General features: G+C 39.3%; 3 protein-coding genes across 3 annotated transcripts; 1 reads left to right on the plus strand and 2 right to left on the minus strand.

The window, feature by feature from the left end:
• Positions 1-1,278: 1,278 nt before the first annotated feature.
• wu:fa25f02 (salivary glue protein Sgs-3) lies at positions 1,279-9,608 on the minus strand. The gene is made up of 3 exons (XM_058646300.1): positions 9,450-9,608; positions 6,975-7,367; positions 1,279-5,782 (listed from the first exon to the last, which is right to left on the minus strand). The coding sequence occupies exons 2-3, from the start codon at positions 7,153-7,155 to the stop codon at positions 4,761-4,763; spliced, it is 1,203 nt and encodes a 400-aa protein (XP_058502283.1). The 5' UTR covers positions 7,156-7,367; positions 9,450-9,608; the 3' UTR covers positions 1,279-4,760.
• A 1,739-nt stretch (positions 9,609-11,347) lies between these two features.
• On the plus strand, positions 11,348-13,905 carry LOC131470015 (cytochrome c oxidase subunit 8B, mitochondrial). Its single transcript, XM_058645500.1, has 2 exons — positions 11,348-11,597; positions 13,601-13,905. The coding sequence occupies exons 1-2, from the start codon at positions 11,484-11,486 to the stop codon at positions 13,694-13,696; spliced, it is 210 nt and encodes a 69-aa protein (XP_058501483.1). The 5' UTR covers positions 11,348-11,483; the 3' UTR covers positions 13,697-13,905.
• Positions 13,906-18,067: 4,162 nt separating this feature from the next.
• Positions 18,068-22,114, minus strand: tmem170a (transmembrane protein 170A). Its single transcript, XM_058644329.1, has 3 exons — positions 21,164-22,114; positions 20,192-20,362; positions 18,068-19,909 (listed from the first exon to the last, which is right to left on the minus strand). The coding sequence occupies exons 1-3, from the start codon at positions 21,276-21,278 to the stop codon at positions 19,779-19,781; spliced, it is 417 nt and encodes a 138-aa protein (XP_058500312.1). The 5' UTR covers positions 21,279-22,114; the 3' UTR covers positions 18,068-19,778.
• Positions 22,115-22,305: the final 191 nt, after the last annotated feature.

Genomic DNA, 22,305 nt, shown 5'->3' on the forward strand with positions numbered 1-22,305 from the left:
AAAAAGAAGAAAGAAACCAAAAGGCCGTTTTGTCGAGAGAATGCAAAATAAAACTAATTCCAAACACAACATCTCTGCTTCAAAAGCCGCGGCCTTGTATGTCGTCGTAAAAAGCGCACATTAAAAGATGAAAGGAAGAAACAACAAATCAGTTATGGCAGTAAAAAGACATTGCTACATCACATCTGCTGCAGATGCAGCCGTAAATCTTTCTTTTATACATTCTTTGAAATCAGTCACATACTGACAATGGCTTTACGTTTCCCCTTGGCTTTGTGTGCTTCAGCGATTATTTGGCAAAGCGCCCTCCCCCCCCCCGATTGACCGTGAAGATATGAACCGATGAGCAGATGCATTGAGATGAAGTTCAAACAAACACTTGGGCATTAACCATTAAAGAAACCTCCTTATTAATGCAGTTTCGGAATGTGGCTCATCTCCAGTGTTGCTGCAGCTACCTTCTAAAAGGTTACGGCCACACCATTACACTCACATTTATAACTTTAATGGTCCTGGATTAAAGAAATAGTTCAGGTTTTTGTATGAGGTATTGTGCGTGCACCCTGCCCTGAGAACCAGCTGGAGACATGAAGGCTTATTGCTCTCAATAAAATAAAAAAAGAAAAGAAAACCTGGCTGCCAGCAGGGACACAAGGATAAAACAGACTTCACCAATATACAATCTACACCTGTTTGACCCCATTATATCGCAGAAATATGTCCGACGCCCGAAGTCTTTTCTGAGTGAAAACTGAAGTTTGTTAAGAGTATGCTCGTCCAAACTAAGTCCAAAGAGAATATCAGTCTTTTTAACTCACATGAACATAAGGAGCCGCCAGACTACGGCTGCCTTGTTTTGGTAAGTTTGGGTCACCAAGGTAAATTTGAATGAATGATTTAAAACACTTATATAACAAATATAGACGTACTGAAGGAGGCAGCTCCTGTGTGCCATGATGTGAAATTGCTGATTTTTCCCATGGATTTTGGTGCCGTTTACAAAGCTACACAAACTTCAGTATCTAGTTAAAAAAGTGTTGTCTCGCAGCGAAACAAAGTCAGAAATACATTCTCAAGACATTGTAAACTTAAGTTTTTTCTCGTGTCCTCACTGGTGACCATGTTCCATGTCTAAGGCTGCTTCTTGGCCTGGGGTTGCACACAGAACAGTCAGTACATTTTACAACCAAACGTTAAAACTGACAAGTAATGTAAAAAGCTGACATGTAATGTAAAACAAACAAACAAACAAAAAAACGATCACTTTAAGACTCTGAATTGTGAAGTTAAATTAGTTTCAACAGCAATCCATCTCATGAGATTCAGCATTTCACCCAATTAAGACATCACAGACGAGAATTATGAGGGAAAATGAGCTGGAAAACACTTGGAAGTCAGTATTCTGGTGGTGAGGTGACTTAAAAGTGGACGAATAGCTTTAAATTCATGTTCATTATTAAAACCAAACAAAATGTAAACAAAAACAGGAACAGAGGTCCATGTTAGGAATCTAAAAAATTGTTCATTGAAGTAGACAAACAATGGAATAACACAAAGAACATAAAATCCAATATATTCAAAATAGTGAGTATTAAAAGTAGATCTTAGTGAGGAAAAATATTAGGTTTGCAAGAAACATCACTGACTGAAATGATAAAAGGTTTTTAAATAAAAGTGCACCGTTTGCAATAGTTTTCTCTGTTGCAGACTGTTAGATGAGCTTCATTTGATATTTGACAAGGGTCTCAATAGAAAAATACTCCACATAAGGCTACTTCTTTGCACTGGACCCAATCCCAATCCTACAGCGTAGGATTGGAGGATGTTTTTCTTCTTTTTTTTGCCTCTATTACACAGACAAAAAAAGTGTAAAAAGACATTATTGTGAGGCTTTTGGCCTCTCACCATCTTGAAACTTATTGTGTGTAAAAACGCATGTGGTCTCTTAAAGTCCTGCAGTTTAAACTGGACTTGTTAACGGAAACTTCTCCCTTGCCTTGACTACGCCGTCGTACCAGAACCGTAAGACGAGATATGAATCACCTAAAAGCCACAAGAGATCACACTGAATCTGACGTTCACTTAAATCTGAAGCTTCCACTTTCTCTGAACTGCTAATTGATACAGCAGCTGCCCCTGTGGTTACACGAGTTAGCGCTCTTATTTCTCCCCCAACAGCAGCTTGGTACGTTTAAATTGCAACTCCAAAGAACTGGTTTTGAACGCTGTGCTCGTTGCTGATAAGATTAGGTGAAACTGGAGCGTTACGGTCACATTTGTTAAGACATTATCCAGATACACACCTCTCAACATTTGAGAGTTGGTGCAGTTCAGTTACATTCATACAAACATGGGCGTCTACATCACCGTGCTATTACACAACTGTGTACACAATTCTGCTCTGTACTTTTATTCTATTCTAATATATTGCACAACCTGGAGCATGCGACCTTCCTCATAGAGTCTGAGCTTTGGTTGAAAGGTTTGGAGAAAATATGGATTATCATTTTTTTTTTTAATTACAGGACATTATGTCTATATCATTTTAATTGTTAAAGAACAACCATGAAATGTATAAATTCAGATGTAGCCATAGCAACTTACCAATTGCGTTGTGTGAAATTGTGTTTTTTGATTTTGAAATGATTAATAGACCTTTGCAAATATGGACAGACATCCTCCTAACCACAGGGTATGCAGAAAGTATGATATAATTCAAAAAGAAAATAAAGTGTCCGACTGTATCTTTAAACTAACGAAATGAAAGACATGTAAACGAGCATAAAAAAAATTAATCATGAAAATCATCAACATCCTGTTCTTTCCTCCTTTCCCCTCATTTGTTGTGATGCCAGTACAACACAGTGCACAGCTGCTTTTGTAATGGCCCCTCGGCCTCATGTGATCCATTTGGCAATTACAGATGAAATGTCTGAAAGGAAACTTTCATTTAAGTAAAGGGATGGATTTTATTATTTCCCAGTCTAAACTGAAGGACGCAGGGTTTTTTTTTAATAACGTCATCACCGAGCAAAGCAGCTGCCGCCCAAATAAACAAGAGTGGGCAAAAAAACACCCTGCTGCTCATAAAGTGCACATGGCAAAAGAAAAAAAATACAAAATCATCAACTCGTTGACTTGACTAAGGTGACAACATGGTGGTCTCGCTCCCTCTCTCTTTCTCTCTCTCCGACAGAAACAGATATCATCTACATCAACACACCAGGCCACATCTGGGGAGACTTATTGCAAAGCAATGGAAACACACATCTTCCACTGTATTCAGCTGGCACGAGTACCTGTGTCAAATTCTAATGTCTTTCAGAGAAAACCTTCGTACTTCTGGGGCATTGTGAGGTTTTTCCACACGGTTATTTACTTTTGATTAAAGTATGTATGAGCTCTCTCCCTCTCTCTCAGGTCTGAATTTCCCTCACGGCAAAAACACTGCTGGACTGGTGCATCCCTGGAGAGCTGTATGGATTATTTAGCCGTTCATTTTAACATGTAACAACTTGCATCGTTCTTTGAGTAGTTTTGGCCACTTTGCACGCGTTAACACCAAAGTAACTGTCATTTAGAGGGGTTGTGGAGAACAGTGTCGATGAGGTGACTACATTATATGAGCAATTTTATATTTGCAGGAACAAAAGTGAATCCATACTCCACAAACATCCCAACGTCTATGTAACCTCTCTATTCATCCAAAAACCTTCCGCACCTCAAGGTTGTTAAATTCAAAATAAAACACAGATGCACACAGTCACGGCAGCCTTTTCTTGTTCGGTTATCGGCGGAAACGGACATCGTCATCAACGGGTTTGGTAAAATGAAATTATGTGTGAGGAGAAAAAAAAAAAAACCTTAAATACCATTTCAGGAGTGTATGATTTTTAAGAAATAATATAATGCAAATCAAAGCCCTCTGTAAACCCCAAGTTGATGTCCTGGACACATACCACATGGCCAAAACGTTATAGTGTACCTCTAACAGCTGTTAAGTGAATGACTCTGATCGAAAAGTCCCAACATTTCCCAGTAAACAATGTTTACCGTTTAAGAAATAATAATAATAAAAAAAGTTTAAATGTTTGGGGACTCAGTCAACTGAAAAGAAAGTTATATATCATCGTCATACTTGTCTGCTTTGGTCCTGAACAGTGCCATCACTTTCACATTTAGAGAAAACAAAATGTATTAACACTTATTTCACACAATTTTGTTCGAACCTGACAGAAAACGTCAGCGCTTATCCTTAACGAGTACCACTAGACTTCTGTGTGACTACAATCACTGCAGTGACAACAACCGACTGATTTCAAATTGTTTTCCATTAAGAAACCTTTTTTCTTTTTCCTTTTAAATTATTTTTTCTTGAAATAAGACATCCTGGACTCAACTACAGCTGGGCTGACCAGCACTATGGACCTCTTTCCACGGGCTGACGACCATCATTTCAGGGCTTTGTGTGTGTACTCATAGATCCAGAGTCACATCCAGACAACAAATATGTATGTTGCATAACATCTGGCAAATGTGGGAAAACCCTAATTCAATCCATTAAAGATAAAGCAGCAAAAGAGAGAGAGAACAAAGTCTTAAGTGATGAAACCAAACAGTGACAAGTGTCACATCAAATGAGCCGCTGGTCAGTTGTTGAACCCTGCAAGTTCACAGCACCAACATGTTACCATTTCTGTCCTTATTCCACCTGCAAAAACAAATCTGCATAACATGTTTCTCTGCCCTTTCCCCCACCATCACACACCCGAGTCTGTGTACATGCCATTGATAAGGTAATCCACCTGGGTGTAGTCCTTCCTCTTGTAGCTCTCGTACGCCTGTGCGACAAACACGCCCACCGTGACCAAGAAGAAGAGCAGGCCAAAAAGAAGAACCGCAAGTAAAGACGATGTATCCACCAGCTGTCTGGTTAGAGCACCCCCTGCTGTGTCCACCACAGACACCTTGGTTCCCGAGGCAACGACCTCTTTGTGATCCCATCCACTATTTGGAGCTGATGATGACAGAGGGGTCATACTTGTGGTTGTGGTACTAGGTGTGTTGGCACTTGATGATGTGGTTGGTGCTTTTACTGTTGTTGGAGGGTGTGGTGCTGTTGTTGTTGGCATTGGGGTTTTAGTTATGGTGGTTGTTGTAGGCGTTGGTGTAGTTGTTGTAGGCGTTGGTGTAGTTGTTGTAGGCGTTGTAGGCGTTGGTGTAGTTGTTGTAGGCGTTGGTGTAGTTGTTGTAGTTGTTGTAGGCATTGGTGTTGTTGGTATTGGTGTTGTTGTGGTTGTAGTCAGTGTTGGTGTTGTGGTAGGCGCTGGGGTTGTTGTAGGCACTGGTGTTGTTGTAGACAGTGTCGTTGTTGTCGTCGTCGTCGTCGTCGTTGTTGATGCTGCTGTTGTCGCTGTGGGCACTGGTGTTGATGGCTTTGTTAGTGTTTTTGTTGTAGGCACGGGTGTTGTTGTTTTTGTTGTTGTAGTAGTAGTAGTAGTAGTAGTATAGGTGTCTGTAATGGATTCCGTGGTATGGCCCTCCTGTTCAGTCAAACCCGTAGGTGAAGCAGTAGTAGAATGGTTTCCTCCTGCAGATTTGTTCAGCGGTATAGAGAACGATGAAGAGTCATTTAATTTGTGGCTGACAGTGGTGTGGGTGCTGGGTAAAGAGGAGGACTGGTTTATGTTCACACCGCTAGGTTCTGAAGACAAACTCTTCTGTTGTGTCACAGGCTTCACATCACTGGTCTTTGTTACATTTTCACTGACACCAGTATTACCTGGGAAACAACAAATTCCATCAATGACCAAGCTCAGAAAGAAACAGAAAATGTCTATTGCCAATCTCTACTAACATCAACAACAATACCAGAATTCAGTGTTGCTTGTTTTTGGTAAGCAAACATGCATCAACCCAAATTATAAATAAGCAAATAATACATTTTTATCCTGCAGAACAAAAGCCCAAACTTTTCAAACTACTCTTTCAGAGTAATCCACAGTTCAGTCATACGATGAGACAGATTTAAAGATTTAAAAACACAGGTTTCTGCCAATATGACATATTCTGGCAAACCATCATTGTTTGATGTTTTGCCAAAAATTTAGGGAAAAATAAAATTATATCATTTTACAGACTAATTTTATGTCTCACAATCAACAGCACTACAAAGTGTGTGTATCCTGTCTTGTCGTTAGACACAGAAGTTTCTTAAGAGCTCATTCTCACATACCAAACTCCATAAAAAACAAGCATTTTGTCATATGGGGACACAGAAGCTGCTGGTCTACCACTGATTCGTTTCATAACGTTGGGCCACTTTGGTAAACCTGAATCTGACTTCAAACAATGAAATTACAGAATACAACACTTGAACTTAATGTTGGAGGCAGAGGTGGATCACTAGCTCCTACATGCCATGGAGTAAAATTGCAAGTTGGAAAAGGCTGTATAAAAAAACCTGAACATATTCTTACGATAAAGCCAGCTTGGAAACCTGTGACATAGCTACACCTAATCCTGGGTTATCAACATTCTTTGTTCAAATCAGATCTCAGTGGCTAAGATAATGGCAAAAAAAACCCCGTATTATTTATACAGGGGTATGAGTAGCCTGGTCTTGGTAACAGAAGTCAGATGTGGAGTTCTTGGATGGCATGAGGGGAAAAATAGTGAAGTTAGCAAGCTTCAATGCCTCCAAGCAGAGAAGGACTGAGGAGTGCATTAGATTTGACTAATAGTGCTCGACTTTAGTGCCATCTAGTGGTGATGACAAAGAAGGCTTACTATGCAAAAGTGACAGTGAAAAAATGCATTCTCTACGCTAAGCTTTAAGTTAAACACACAATCACAGAACTGGTGAGTAACTTCAGATCAATGTATGTTTGACATATTTACATGAAGGTATTTCAGACTTTTTCAGCTTTAAATAATTTAGTCACAGCTTCTTTTTCTTGGCTCATATTACTCACATGGAATGGAGCAGTTGGCCTGTGTTGTGTTGAGCTGGGTTAGGGAGTCGCCTGAACGGTTCACATCTTTAGGTCCTCTGGAGGAGGAGGAGGACGAGGAATCACTGAGAAGCAGCAGCAGGAAGAGGAGGTGAAGACACACCACAGGATTCAGGTGTAACTTTGGGGGATGCAGGGACATGGTGGACAGGGAGGGAATGGCAGACACACATGCATACACACTCACATACACTAATTAAGAGCTACACACACTCAGACACTGGCCAAGAGGGATTTAACACACATACATGCACAACACTCAACAGACACAGTCGCACAGGAGGAGGTGACCGTCCACTGAGATGACAGGACGGAGACCAGCAGAAATGTGATGGCAGCGTCCACTCTCTGGACCTACAACAGACGGTAACACCAGCACAGGCACATGTCAACAGCAGCCATCAGACCTATGGAATACATGCTGTTATGTTAGGACGGCTGATTTCACATCTGATGAAGACAAATGGACTCTGCTAAAACTAAGTGTCTGAATAATCACAGTATGTCATTATTTGTAATAATAATTAATGGTAATAAATCGAGAATTCTCTTTTCACTGTAAAAACGTGAAAGGGGTCTGACTATTTCCTGAATGCACTTTATTCTCCTATATCTTTTTTTAGTGAAAATCTTATTTAAAAGAAATCCCTATTATGGCTGAAGACATTTTTCCTATTGCGGGTGCAATAAATGTCAATATAGTTCAAACAGGCCTGCAAAGATGATATTTTTCATTATCGATAACTCTGTTGATTATTTTATTTTACTTCACATTAATAAACACATTGTTGCAGTTGTTAGAAAATGTCAGTAAAAACAGTCATTATAATGTACAGGTTAGTTCTTGCTTAACACAATTTGAACCAAGACCACCAACAAATTGCAACGGATGTAATTAAATAATCCCCCCCCCCCACGCATTTTTGATTGTTCTATGCCAAATGATACATGATATACACATGTTGGAAACAGTTCACATTTTAAAGTTCTCATCCTTCAGATTCTGCTGGCCATGTGGCAATGTTCCATTTTGTGAATTTTATGACACAGTAAATACTGTAATCAAGCTCAACTTAATCAAAAACTAAGCCAAATCAAATTGCAGTCGCAATACACAGTATATCAGAATATGTCAGGTTTCTGTGTTGTTGTCTGCACAGACAGAACAAGTCCTTCTAGTTCTTATAGTGGACAGTATGTCCGCCTGTCACAAGGAAAACCGAGATTTAATTCCCCGACAGGAAGCTCTTTCCTCTGGGCAGCCCATGGCCAGAGGAAATCCTGGAACAGGTCAAGGGCAGGGACAGGTCAAGGGCAGGGACAGGTCAAGGGCTGGAACAGGTCAAGGGCTGGGACAGGGCGTCTTGCCCCTGAGCAAGACATCCTGTTCCTGTTCCTAGCTTGTGTGTGTTCACTACTGGTGTGTAAAAACGAAGGGTTAAATGCAGAGGTCAAATTTACTATCACTTGTTGGGGTGCGTGTGCAAAAAAAAACAATTCTAAACTCTAATTCTTCTAATGTTTCTTCAGTGTAAAAGTTTTGCAGGTGGATAAGTGACTGACGATAGGTGTTTTCAGTGTGCTCTGCGTGAGCTGCCCTCTAAGTAAACAGGAAATGTTCAAAGGTCACTACAGATGCCGACGTGGAGGAAAGTAGTGGAGATACGCAAATTACGCATCCTACGGAGAGTCAGCGATGGAGAACGCGAGTTACTCACAACGTGACACTTTAACGTTTAGTACAGCAATTCACGGAACACCAGTAAACATCCACCAGCACATAATGCTTTTTTACTCGGACTTCTCTTTTTTAACCTGACAGTTGACAGAAAATTGACTCAAGAACACAGAGATTTTTAAAACAGCGCGAAAAGTTACCTACGAGTGTCATAGCCCACACACTTTCTGTTAAAAAAGCAGCCGTTCAACGACCCGTGTGGACATATTTTTTTTACATTTAAATGTATTAGTTAAATAGTATTAGTTAAGTTTAACTTAAAAGTAAAAAATAAAGAGGACTACAGGTTATTTTTCATTCAATTTCAAACTGACAAAATGAATAAAGTATTTTCATGTCAACGTGACATAAATACCGCTTAATAAAGTGACATTAAGAGAGATACCGAGATTAATTAGTCCTTTTTTTCACATTTAACACTGCAGCTTCTGTTAGCATGCTAATAATAATCAGTCAACGTGCCAGTAAACCGTTAACATGCTAGTAATAAACCCTGAATATGCAAGTGAGCAGTTAACAAGCGAGTCAACGTGTCAGTAAACAGTGAGTCTGTGACACGGGACGAGAATGATTGAGAACGTGAACATCCACACGGTTTTAGCCTCGCTAACATGCTATCAGCCTCGTTTCACTACAGGGCTGTTAGTGTGTAGCCGATCTGATGCTAACAACAGCTAACGGGACGTGGGGAAACTCACCAGGCTTCACGAGGACATTCATTCACGAAACACAACGAGCGAAGACAGACCCGGCGGTGCTGTTCCGTGCTGTTCTTCTATGCCGTTCACTCTTCACAGCCTGCGGCTACAAACCAAACTATCCTCATTAACGCTGCTGCTGGCTCTACTTCTTCTTCCTCAGATGTATTTCAGGCACACTCCACCTGACATGGGTGTATTTCTGCCCCCTACAGTTCAACCTAAACTACTACATTAAAAATGCAGCTGCCACGTTGAAATGAAAAGTCTAACAAGAGAATTAAAGGAGCTGAAATAATAATAATAATAATAATAATATAAATGATTATTTTGCTACACTTGGAGGAATCACGCCATATAGACCCCATGGTTCTCAAATTGTGGTACATGAGCTTCCTCTGGTGGGAAAATCAGGAATACTGATCTATAATAAAAAAATTATCTCTCGCTCCATCTTGAGAAGTATATGTGAGGAAGAGGAGGATGATGAGAGAGAGCAAATGATCTTATTGGGAATAAATCTGCCTCCTTTGAACAAGCTGTATAGCTGACTTTGCTCTGTCTATTTACACCACTGAATTTAACGTTGGTAATAATAGTGTTACTTTGGGAGCTCAATGTTTTCTTGGGTGGTTCTTGGCATAAAAAGTTTGACAACCACTGCCATAGACTGAGCGTTTCAATCTCGGATCAGATTAGATGAGATTACATGAGTAGTTGAAATGAGATAACATGTGATTAGATGAGATTAGATTAGGCACATTGTGGAAATTGACGCATTACCACAGGAAAAAAGAAATCTGATTTAGACAAGTGACAAGTACAAAACAGATTAACAGATTAAATAGAACTAGAATAAGAAAAAAATATAGACGGTGTACGCAATTAACTAAAGAAAGTGAATGAAAAAGTGCAGTGGCACAGGATTGTCTAAAAACAACATCAGCCCTGCTTAAAACCACCACACATTCAATAATTTGAACTTTTTAAATGCCAGTTTAATTACTTGATGTCATTGTTGTTATTTATTTTTTTTAAAAAACACACACGCACATACAATGTGTTATTTTCCATATAACAAACGTTAAAAAAAAATTTTTTTTACTCAGGATTAGCCAAAATATTAACTTTGATGCATAATAAGTTTTTGTGCAGCATCAGATTTAAAATGTACTACCCTCTTAAATCATAAGGGACAAAAATGTCAGCTTCCAAAATAAAATAATACAGATTATCTTTTTTTACATTAAATATTTTGATAAACTTCAATCTTGATCAGCACCATCAAATGTTGACCCTGTTGTAACCCTTTAAAGTACGATTACATGATGCTCATATTTTTTAATGGAAAAACAGACAAAAAAAGAAAAATGAGTAATGATGTATTGAGTTGTGAATGTCCTCTAAAGACTGAAGAGTATGCTAAATGTTTTCACAGTGTTCTATTGATCAATTAGAATTTTTTCTTAATTTGAAATCCAAAATTTGTCAACAGAGAGACTTTCTTATAAGAAAATGTGCCATATGCACTAACACAGAGGATTAGGGCCACATGTCATTTTTTTTTTATTCTGACTCTAATCTCATAATTTTGAGAAAAAGTTTTTCATAATAGAAATAATTCAGGCTTTTTCCAATTGTTCTTTTTACATGTGGCCCTAATCCTCTTCCATACAGCCAAAATGAAGGTCAGATGAAGACAAAATGTTTGTCCAAATGGACAAAACTGTCCTAATGGACATATCTCTGACTATTTTATTTTATTATGATGATATTGATTTATTCTTTTCTTGCACTGTGCAATAGGAAACAGTGCAACAGTGTGTTCACAGTCAAAGTCACGGCGTCATCATGTCCTGGATAGTGAGACAACCAATTAAAAAAGTTGACGATGTGACGGGCTGTCGACGCACGCACACACGCACGCACGCGTTGTGCACGCTGCGCGTATAAAGGCAAAGTGAAACCAGGGAAGTGAAGGTGAAGACTCGCATTGTCCTCTAACCGTCCAGCAGCACCCGAAGAAGCGTCGCTATGTCTCTGGCCGCCAACGCGTCCCGTTTGTTCCGCGGTGTCCTGAGGACTCCGCTGGTCTCTGCGGCGAAACAGGTGGCCACCAAACCTCCCAAACACCCCATCACTCCACTGGTGAGTCAATGACACACACACTCACTCACTCAGACATGTCCACATGTGTCCACTCTCCTGCTCCATCTCTGTCCCGACGCGCAGAGCGCAGAGCGCAGCGCTGTCTGCGCCAAAGTGCACAGCCTCACACTCTTTCTCTCTCAGTCAGTACCTGTTTGTTGTTGTTATTATTATTATTATGGGTTTTTATCCGTGTTACAGGTTTAACATGTTATTCCACACTGTTGTACTGATATCATTTTTGAAATATGAATCATTTCTTTTTAGAGGCGAGCACGCGCGCCACTATCTCGCCATTATTCCGCTCAATTCCGACACGTACACCTCTCTACTCCGTCAGCTCAGACATAAATAGACCTCGACAGCCGACATCCTGCACATTATTCTGCTTTTATTTCTGTACAGATCCAAAACACGGTGTGGAAAAACTTTTGACTGTAATTATTCATTTTAACTATCTCTGCCAAGGAGGTTTATTTTTTATTTCTTTGGGCACATTTGTGTGTGTTACCGTCTGGGAGCAGCATGATTGGAATATAAAGGACTTTGCAATGCAAGTGATGGCCCAAGGAAGGAATTTATATTTTCTTAATGATACAAAGTTAGTGGAGTATTAAAATGTGGGAAAACTGAGTGACCTTGGTGGAACCTTTGTCTTTGTTTTGTCTCTCTTCTGCTCCATCTTGGATTAAGAAAAGGAAGTACTGTAGTTCCTTTTCTTAATCCGATCAAGTTAATGTTCTATCCAGAGTCTTCTTTAATTTATTACCTCTGCCATTTGTTTGTTTCTGGCTGCAGTTGACTGTCTGGGAGCAGCATGATTCAAAAATAAAAGAACAGACTCATTACATTTTCTTGGGATGTAGTTTATGGCCCAAGGGAAACAAAACAGTCTGTACTTTTGTTGTAACTGTGTTTTTTAATACTGCTAAAACCGGTTTGGCAATAAAACAGTCTGACTCAGACTCATTCAGTTTCATTTCATTCACTTAAAATGTGGTGTCATGATAGATGAAGGGCAGTGTTATTGGACTGTAACTGTATATAAACACATATTAGACATAAACATGAAGCTGCTTATTCAATAGAAAGAAGCATGAGTGCATATACTATAGGTTCATGTTATGATGGGGTAATTCATTGTTTTGGTAAAATTTCATCATCAGTGAAGAGATTTTCACATATTAGGTGTTATTATCTGTTAGCTATTATCTTTAATATCAATATTTAAGAGTTAACAAATTTGTGCAAAGGTACTGTACAGTTATAACACGTGCGTAATGACTGTTTTATATTCTCATATTTGTGTAATGTTATTGGCTCAAAGCTCCTCCCACCTGACCACGACGATGATGATGATGATGATGTGCACGTTTTATACACAACTTTTTGCCGATATCCGACATACTGATATATCGGGAGTGCTTGAACTGATGCCGATATGCTGAGGTCACTGTCGTGATATCAACATAATATTTTGCCGACTCATGTTGCTGCTGATGTGGATATACATTTTCTTCATTGAGCAAAATAAATAAATAAATGTAGAAAACAATAATAACAATAATTTGCTGTGGCATGTTGCTTTAGTGTTGTGCGCTGGTAAAAGTGCACAGTCGAGTCTGAACGCTGCAGCTCCCCACAGTGCACTTTAGACTTGTTTGCTTAATGTAATGTTTTATTAGATACTTCCTGGTCTGAACTCAGGTAACCTTGGTTACCTTACTCTCCCACGCAATTGTACACAATTCACCGTGACCAAGTTACTGGGTGATATTTTCATTTAAAGTCCGATCTCTAGTCTCAAAACTTCCAAACACTCGCTGTACTGAATGAAAAAAAAGCATCAGAGAGAGAGAGATTGTGGTCACATGTTTGTCACATGGTTAATCAGATACCAGGAGCATCATCAGTCTAAATATAAAAAGAGCACAAATGTAACCCCTCTGTGTGTGTGTGTGTGTGTGTGTGTGTGTGTGTGTGTGTGTGTGTGTGTGTCACAGGAGCAGGGAATAGCTTTGACAACCTTGTTTGCGACTATCCTGGGTCCCTCTGGCTGGATACTGTGTCACCTGGAGGACTACAAGACGAGGCAGTAGAGAGGAAGAGCCAAGTGTCCGAAGTGAAGATGAAGTGCAGCTGATTCCCTCTGTCTCTCTCTCTCTCCTGGGTGTCTACTCTGCAGCGTCTCACCCGTACTGATTGGGATCAACGTGTTTCTGTACCTCTGATGAGGTGGGATCATATGTGTATCACATGTGCCTCTCTCTCAGCCTTTTACCAATAAATATGTTCAGTGTGTAGAAAACTGGCCTCAGTGATTCTTAGATTCAGACTTCAAATTAAAAAAAAATATACAGCATACATTTAACCTTTTAAATATATCAAATCAAAGATGCTTTCTTGAGCAAAGCACACAGAGCATAACAGTATTTAACACAAAAATATTACCTGCCCTAATTAATTAGTGCTAATTGAGGACTCAATGAACAATTAATTTGTTCAACAATTAATGGGTTTGATTGCATTTGAAAAAATTAAAACAAGTTTTTAAAATGTGAATATTTCCTTGTTTCTTTGCTCCCTATGACAAAGAAATCGTTCAAACTGAATCATTTTGGTTTGTGGAGGAAACAAGACGTTTGAGAGCGGCAACAATTTAACATTTCCTGACAATTTCTGACAAAAACTATTCCGAAAAATAATCTGAATCAGCTGTAAATGTTTTGTTTTTGGAAAAATAACTTAATTGGTTCAGTTCAGCAAAATAAATAGATATTGCATGTATCTTGAATTGGATGTAAAGAAACGTAATAAAGGACACAAGGCCACATTGCATTATATTTGAAACATTATTTAATCAAAATATTTAGCAACGGCACTTAATTCATTTTATTTAGTAAAATCAACTTTGTGACAAAACTATTCTCAATTTCTTAAAAGAAAATAAACAAAAAAAAAAAAAAATAGGTCCAGGAAACAAGTGGTTAACTAATGGTTCTGTTACAGCAGAGTCTGAGAATTAACGTCATTCCATTCAGTCCTGATCGCCTCCTGTTAATCTGGGATTTTCTGGACAGGAACAACCCACTAAAATAAAAGAGAAACTTGAGGAATGTCAAATAAATCCGACAGTAAATTTAAGTTTTGTACAAAGCAAATATAAGGATGACTGAAACTCAACGGTGCAGTTGAACAATTTCTCCCTCAACAAAATTCACACCAAATAGGAATTGTTCTGCAAAAAGAGATTCTACACAAAGTCAATGTGAACATGTAAGTTTCTCATCATCAGGTGATAAAAAAAAGGAAAAATGCCCAAAGATGCTAAATTTGTGTTGGTTGTTGTATCACAAATGGAAGACAGCTGCTCTATGTGAAGTAGTTAAAATTCTGAATGATCTTATCAATTTGACTTTGCATCAGTGTAGAAACACTATATGTACAAAAGTATCCGGACGTCTGACCATTACACCAAGAGACTGTAACGACGTATTCTAAGTACACACTTCCTCAAGATTTTGAAGTGTTTCTATAGGGATTTGTGTCCATTCATTTTGTAGAAGCATCTATGAGGTCATACACTGATGATGGACGAGAAGACCTGGCTCTCAATCTCTGTTGGGAAGCACAGTTTTTCAAAAATATTATCCCTATTTTAGTAATACAAAGCTAAATACAAATCAGTGAAGTATTCCTTTAAGACTTCCAGATTTTTGGACCAAACTCTTAATACTTAACAGGTGTGATCACAAACTTTTGTCCATATAGTGTATACATCAACTGAGCTGCAGGTTTAGTGCAGCTGACGTCTGCTTTTAAGCAGCTCCAACAATATGAACTTAAACCCTACACTGATAAGTCCACATACAGATAAACCCAGTCCAGAGTCTGCTGCTGAAACAGAACCAGAGGCCAAGTTTAGACCCGGTGTTAACATCCAATCTGGATAGTGAGGTGAGTGCACAGATGTGTCTGTATATCAGTGTGAGTGACGAGTAGAGGAAGGAAAACGCAGGGAGGGGAAGTCGCTGCACGACCTCACACTTAAATATTCACCATCAGCAAAAACAAATATCTTGTGGTCGTCAGTGTTCATATTGTAAAAGTGTCTGTGAATAAATCAACTTAAGGTTCACTGAGAAACTGCAACCAAGGAGATGTTTGAAATTGGGGTGTTATGAGACACTTATGCAGTAAAAGTGTGTTACACACAGTAGCCACTGTTCAAGGTGGGAGAATTGAACATGATTTATGCCTGTACCAGAAATGCAATTCGTTCCACACACGTGAAAGTGTGTCTACTTCCTGTTGCCGCTGTTGTTTTTTACGACCTGCCACAAAACGAAAGAAGAAAGCCTACCCCAACCACTAATGTGTATTTATCTATTTAGAAGACGAGTGGGTGAACACTTATAACATTATTCAATTTAAAATCCCCAAATCTGCCATAGATTGTGACGACAGGAAGTAGCTGCATTTTTCGACAGACATAGAACAAATCAGATTTCCGGTACAATCTGGTAATGACATGGAGAAAGTGAGAAAACCTGTTGTAGGTCAGACTGTGGTTAAAAAAAAAACTTGACTAACATTCTGTCTCTTCACTATATTTGGAAAACTACTAGGGCTGAAACAATTACGCAATTATTCGATTACTTATCGACTCTCTGACTTTTCATCTTCTTAAATGTGAAAATGTTCTTGTTTCTTTGCTCCATATCACAAAGAAATCATTAAAACCGAATCATTTGGTTTGTGGACATTACAAGACATTAAAGAGAAACACAGATTTAACATTTTATGGACCACATAATTTCCAAATTAATCGAGAAAATAATCAACAGATGAATCGATTATGAAAGTAATCGTTAGTTGCAGCGCTAAATGCTACACACAACAATGTGTGGGAATATTGTGCTAAAGAGACGGGCTGTACGACGACATGATGATCCTCTAAAATGATTTTTTTTTTTAAAAAGCCTTATGGTTGATAATGTTTATCTTTTACATTACATTGTCTGTGCTCTCCCTGTTCAAACCAAAACAATGTGAGAATCCTGTCCCAGTTCTCTCCAAACTTGTAGCTGAACATGGTCTCCTGTATGCAACACACTGCATATATACATCATCATGACAGTAATGTAAGAAATTAGTAGTTTGGTGAAGCAGAAGGAAAAACAGTCATGTCACCTTCCGTTAACAATTCACATCCCAATGTTGGTCCCAACTGTACTGAACGTCTATGATGCAGAACTTCACAATCTCACTTTTATAATCATGGTCTTAAGCCAAAAAGCCAAAAAGCTCCTCATACTACCTTCAATATGTTGCATTTAGACACGCGTCGGGGAACACTTTAACAAGCTGTAATAACTACAAGGAATTCAAACCATCTTTGGTTTTGAGGGTTGAAAGCTTCTTTAAGAGGGATTATGATGATTACTTTCTGCTCAGCTCATAGTAAGTCTATTGTGTACCTAATGGTAGTTAAAGGAATAATTCAGTTTATTATGAGGTAGACGACTATGACAGAAGGACTACATGTATACAGTGGAGGCACCAACTGAAACGCCTATTATTCACTTTAAATGGAACAGCGTCAAGTATCAACTTGGTCACAAAAAAGATTTTAAATATTTAGTGGGTTTGTTTTCCCAGCAGGTGTGACTTTCTGAGAGGCTGGAGCTGTGTTTGGACTCTCCTCAAGTGCAAAGTGGGTCACAAGTTGCTTCTCTCTTCTCATGTTTTGTGTGGCAAATGTTCAACTTTTTATGTGTCAGCCAATCAGTGCATGTTGTGCGGATATGCCAACATGGGTGAGCCAATCACGTAAGGCTCAAAAACTACAGGGCTTAGCCAGAGCTCTCGGTCAAGGTTGTTCTCCCCGCTGCCAACTTGTGTGCCAAGCGTTGACGTGATGTGAAGTGTGCTGTGTGTGTCCCCTGCACCGAGAACCAGACATGGAGGCTCACTCTTACTGAAAGCATGACTGCCAGGAGGCAAAACAACGAATAACAGATTATAGCCACTTAGCAAAAGGCTAACCTAATAAGATCTACACGTGCTTAAGTCTACAACATCGTATTTGAATGTGTTTGCCTCTATCTCACAGTTGGACAGCCGTTTCAGACTGAAATTTGCGTCACTGTTCACAAATCTAGACACATTTCTGCTTGTGGTGTCAGAAGGTACACACAGATCACACAGTATCACTTAACGAACTCCATGTTTTAACAAAGAAAAGTATGACATTCAGAGCTCAGCCATGTCTGTGTGTCGGGTGCAAATGCATGATGCTAATTTAAAAACACAACTCAGCCACAACACAAAAACCTGATCATACAACACACATGAGACAAAGGGAAAACTGCTAAATGGTTTGAATGGTGGTGGTTGTACAAAGAAAGCAAAAACAAAACTATTAAAACATCATATTCTCACATTGTGCAAAAAAAAAATCAAAAAAATAATAATCAAAAAGCCATCTATATTTGGTCAGAAATATATATACATACACATTTTCTTTAAATGCATCACATCAATGTCACATAGTTATACACCTGGAAAATCTAACATAGATCAAAGATAGAAGAAAAGATAAAATCCCATCTGTCTGGGGATGTAAAGTTCAAACCCATGATTCATTCACAAGTAAACTAATAAAAACTGATGAGTGGAGAAACTGTGGAGACGTTCTCCAGGCTGCAGCTGCCTCCCATTTACAACAATTTAACTGAGAAGGTGAGCATTTTAATTAGCAGTAACACGTTGCTGGCAGGTGAACAGGAATAGATTTAGAACAAAAGCGATGAGGAAGAAGCAAAGAGCAGCAGTCGAGAGGAAAGCCCTGAAGTCAGAAAACAGAGAGTAAGGCCTCGGAGGGGAAAGCCAGAAACTTGCATAGCATAGCATTCATTTGGAAAATCAAACCAAAACCAACCCAACCCTTATCCCCAACCTCAACTGAATAGTTAAGGTTTTTTGAAGTGCGATTATATGAGGTAATGACCAACACATCGTCAGCCATTTCTCTGAGAACCAGCCTGAGACACAAAGACACACCCTTAATGAAAAACATGGCTGCCAGCGGGGACACAAGGAAAGAAAGCAAGGACTCTGGGACTGCGAAACCTCAGTGCCACTCAGTTTCTATTTCATAACAAAAATCTCATTATTTGTATATGTAAATTAGTTATGCTGATCAAATGCAGGAAATTCATAGCGTCTTAGTGGAGGTAATTAGCAGTGAGACATCATTTCAGACAGAAATATAGTTTGCATTAGATGTAGAATAAGTAGAGTTGCTGCCACTGAAGAAAAACGTGTTCAGGCATCTTTATGAACACCCATCTGTCAGTCAGCACTGATCAAACTATGTCCTGAATCCTGAACAAACATGTCAGTGTTAAAATGTAAGTCCTAAAATAAGCACGCTAAGAAAGACACAAGTACTATTTGTTTATCTGTGAGGACAGGACACTCATGTCCTTACATTCCCAACCTGTCCTAGTACACACACAGACACACACACAGCTCCTGAGAGAGGTCAGTGTCGTCCTGATGTGAGTGAAGAACAGCATCGTGCTGCCTTCACATCATACAGGGAAGAAAAAAAAGGGGGAAAAAAGTGCATATTCAAATGAACAATGATTTACAAACTGTGGGTCACAAGACAATTTTTGGGAGTCACCTGTAGAGTTAACATGATTTGTACCACAAAAATCAGCGTTATAAATATTGTTGTTATCTAGTTTGTGAGAACCTGTGCATGTGAGTCAGTGCTCGGTCACCTTTGCCATGTGAATATTGGCTGTGTGAGACTCTGAGACTTACAGCATGATTATTCCTGGTGACTGCAACCCAAACAGTGTGGAAACCACTGCTCTAGTGTAGGGTGATGCTGTATTTTGATGTCCAACAGTAACATCACATCTCGCTGGAGGGCTTAGTCCTGCACAACACACACTTTGATTGAACACACTGCTCGTTTTTTTTGTGGCTCGTGGGATAAAAATCCATTGTGGTCCTAGTCCATCAGTAGGAGGTGACATCATGACCCACATTTGGCTGATTTACGTGACCCAGGATCTGACAGGATCTCATTTCTGTGCAGTGTTAAAATGACATCCTGTCAAGAGATGGTGTCACTGGTGTCCAGCCAGGTGGGCCTCCGTACTGCTAAAGAGTGGCAAGTACTCTGAGGAAGGATATGATGAGGACACAAAAGGACTGTCCAACCCCAAAGACAAGAGCCTCCAGTGAGATCATCGTCTTCCCCGCCGCCTTGTACACACCTGCTATGGCTGCACCTTAAGAGAACAATAAAGTTTTTTTAAAGCACATTTTCAAGGTAAAACCACAACAACTAAAAGTAAACGGAGTACATAAATATTTATTTAAAAAGACATTCTTTTCTAAACATTTATAGTTAAAAAAAAAAACTAAAATATTCTCATCTAGAACCAGGGCCAAATTAAGGTGGCTGCAGACAGGAAGTAAGCCTTAAGCACAAGTACAAAACAAGTACTTCTTTTGTGAACTAAAAAGAGAGGGACAATATGCAACCATTTAATCAACTCCCAGTTACTTACTGGTGAGGACACCCCCACACACTGGTCCTAAGATGCCCATGAGCAGGATGGCGATGGGCATGAAGCGAGCCATCTTGTGCTGACGCAATGTGGCGATGGAGAGCAGAGCTGCAGGCAGGTGGAAGACCAGAGAAGAGACAGTGGCCCACAGAAACACTCCATACCACATTTCTGTACAAACACAATCATACAAGATGTCAGACAAACAGGCCAACTCTGTCACATAACAAATACAACTCACTAGTATCATTAAATGTGTTTTTCACTCTTGTGTTTTACTGTACTGTGTATTTGAAAACTGGAAATGTATAATATAAAACCGAGTTACTCTTTTCGTTCCATTTAATACTAATTCACTTTATTTGTAAATCACTTTGTTAACAAATGTTACAGAATGTTTAGCAGACCAATCAAGCCCAATCAAAAATGACAAGGAAAGAAAGAACAGTTAACACGATGAGCAAACCACTTGGCAACAGGAAGAAATCTCTGACAGAACGAGACTCAAACATGTGCAGTATCTGACTCACTGGCTGGGGTGAAGGAAAATATGGGATGGTGGAGAAGTGGGGGACAGGAAGAAAACAGGAAGTGACGGAGACGACAAATAATCAAAAAACATGTTAACTAAAGCAAACAAGAGAGAGGGGAACATGAACCACAGCAAAATAACAAATATATACATACATATTCGTCTACATTTATATTTTACACTGTAAATGTTAGTATTTTCCAATTTATCCATGAACTGTTTAATACGTGCCTGATACTTAGAACCAGGATGTTAGCTAGCTCCACTAAGCTTAACTTAATCACTGCTGGTTTCATCTAACAACTAACTGAAACGTTTCATATTATTTAGGCGAGAGAACTGCCTTCGTTTAAGCAATGAGGACTGATAAATATGATTTTTTTTTTTAAAAAAAGCAGCTTGAGTGTGGCGTTCCTCCATTAACGAGCACATTAGCTCACCTGAGAAGTCGCTCAGAGAAGTGTCGTTGCCTCGTAGTGTGCCATTTTTTCTCGGCACCAAATTCAAACCGAGGATTTGCTGCACGAAGCCGATCTCGCTGTACCTGTCCTGCATTTCTAACACTGGACACCGCCGGAGTGAAAGAAAACAGACGAGCAAAAAAAAAAACACCGGAGACGCTGACGGGTAGGTCAGTAGCACTCCATCTTAGCCTGCCTCACATCGGACTAGCTGCATTAGCTTAGCTGTCAACACAACTTACTTTGACGTCACCAGTAGGGCGGGTTTTATGACCAGAATTGTGTCTGTTAGGCAGAAGCGAAGCGGTCAGGGTTACGTGACGGATTTAAACCAAGTTCACATTACCAGCCATATGTCATTACATGAACACGTAGTCACATGCTACGAATATATCATCTAGAACCTTAACACAAATCATTAATTAGACAGGCTTAACCATCAGATATCTGCATCAATACAGGCCTTCAAAATTGTTTTACCTTACTTGCCTGAGTAAGGTCACTTTAGCGGTTAAAAAACGTATGGATTTGTGCAGATGGGCTCCGAGTCCCCGCCCAGGGAAGCATTTTTCTACTAAACTGAATCCAGGTACAATTTGAAACCGGTCATGTACAACTTGATCACTTCAGTGACACCAAAAGGAGATGTTTTCCTAGAGATAAATTCTAATCGAGTAAGGAAAAGTAAATTTTAATTTAGATTCAGGAGAGTGTAATGGCTGTATAGACAAAACTGTTTCTTCCTCTTGTTTCCTCCACTTCCAAATTTAACTCTATTATTACAACATAGAAAATAAAAGTTAACATAAAAAATACTGACCTCTTCCAGGTTTCCTGTGTAACGAGAGTGTGCAGGAATGGTGACATCAGTGCTCTTCAAATGCACCGCAATATCATGAAATAATTAAGAGCGTTTAAATGTTCCTCAAGCTGGTCAAACAGAATTGCGCAACTGCAACAGGTTTAACAGAACCTCAGCCTTGAAAGACACGCTCAATAACCCATCTGCAAGGACCACTTGGCTTCAGAAAGTAAGATGAAATTTAATCAATTAATAATCAGACAAATAGCTTTTACTCCCCTGCCAACATTGGTACAGAAAAAATAATTACAAAAACCAT

Source organism: Solea solea, chromosome 12, assembly GCF_958295425.1.
Source record: "Solea solea chromosome 12, fSolSol10.1, whole genome shotgun sequence".
Classification (NCBI taxonomy): domain Eukaryota; kingdom Metazoa; phylum Chordata; class Actinopteri; order Pleuronectiformes; family Soleidae; genus Solea; species Solea solea.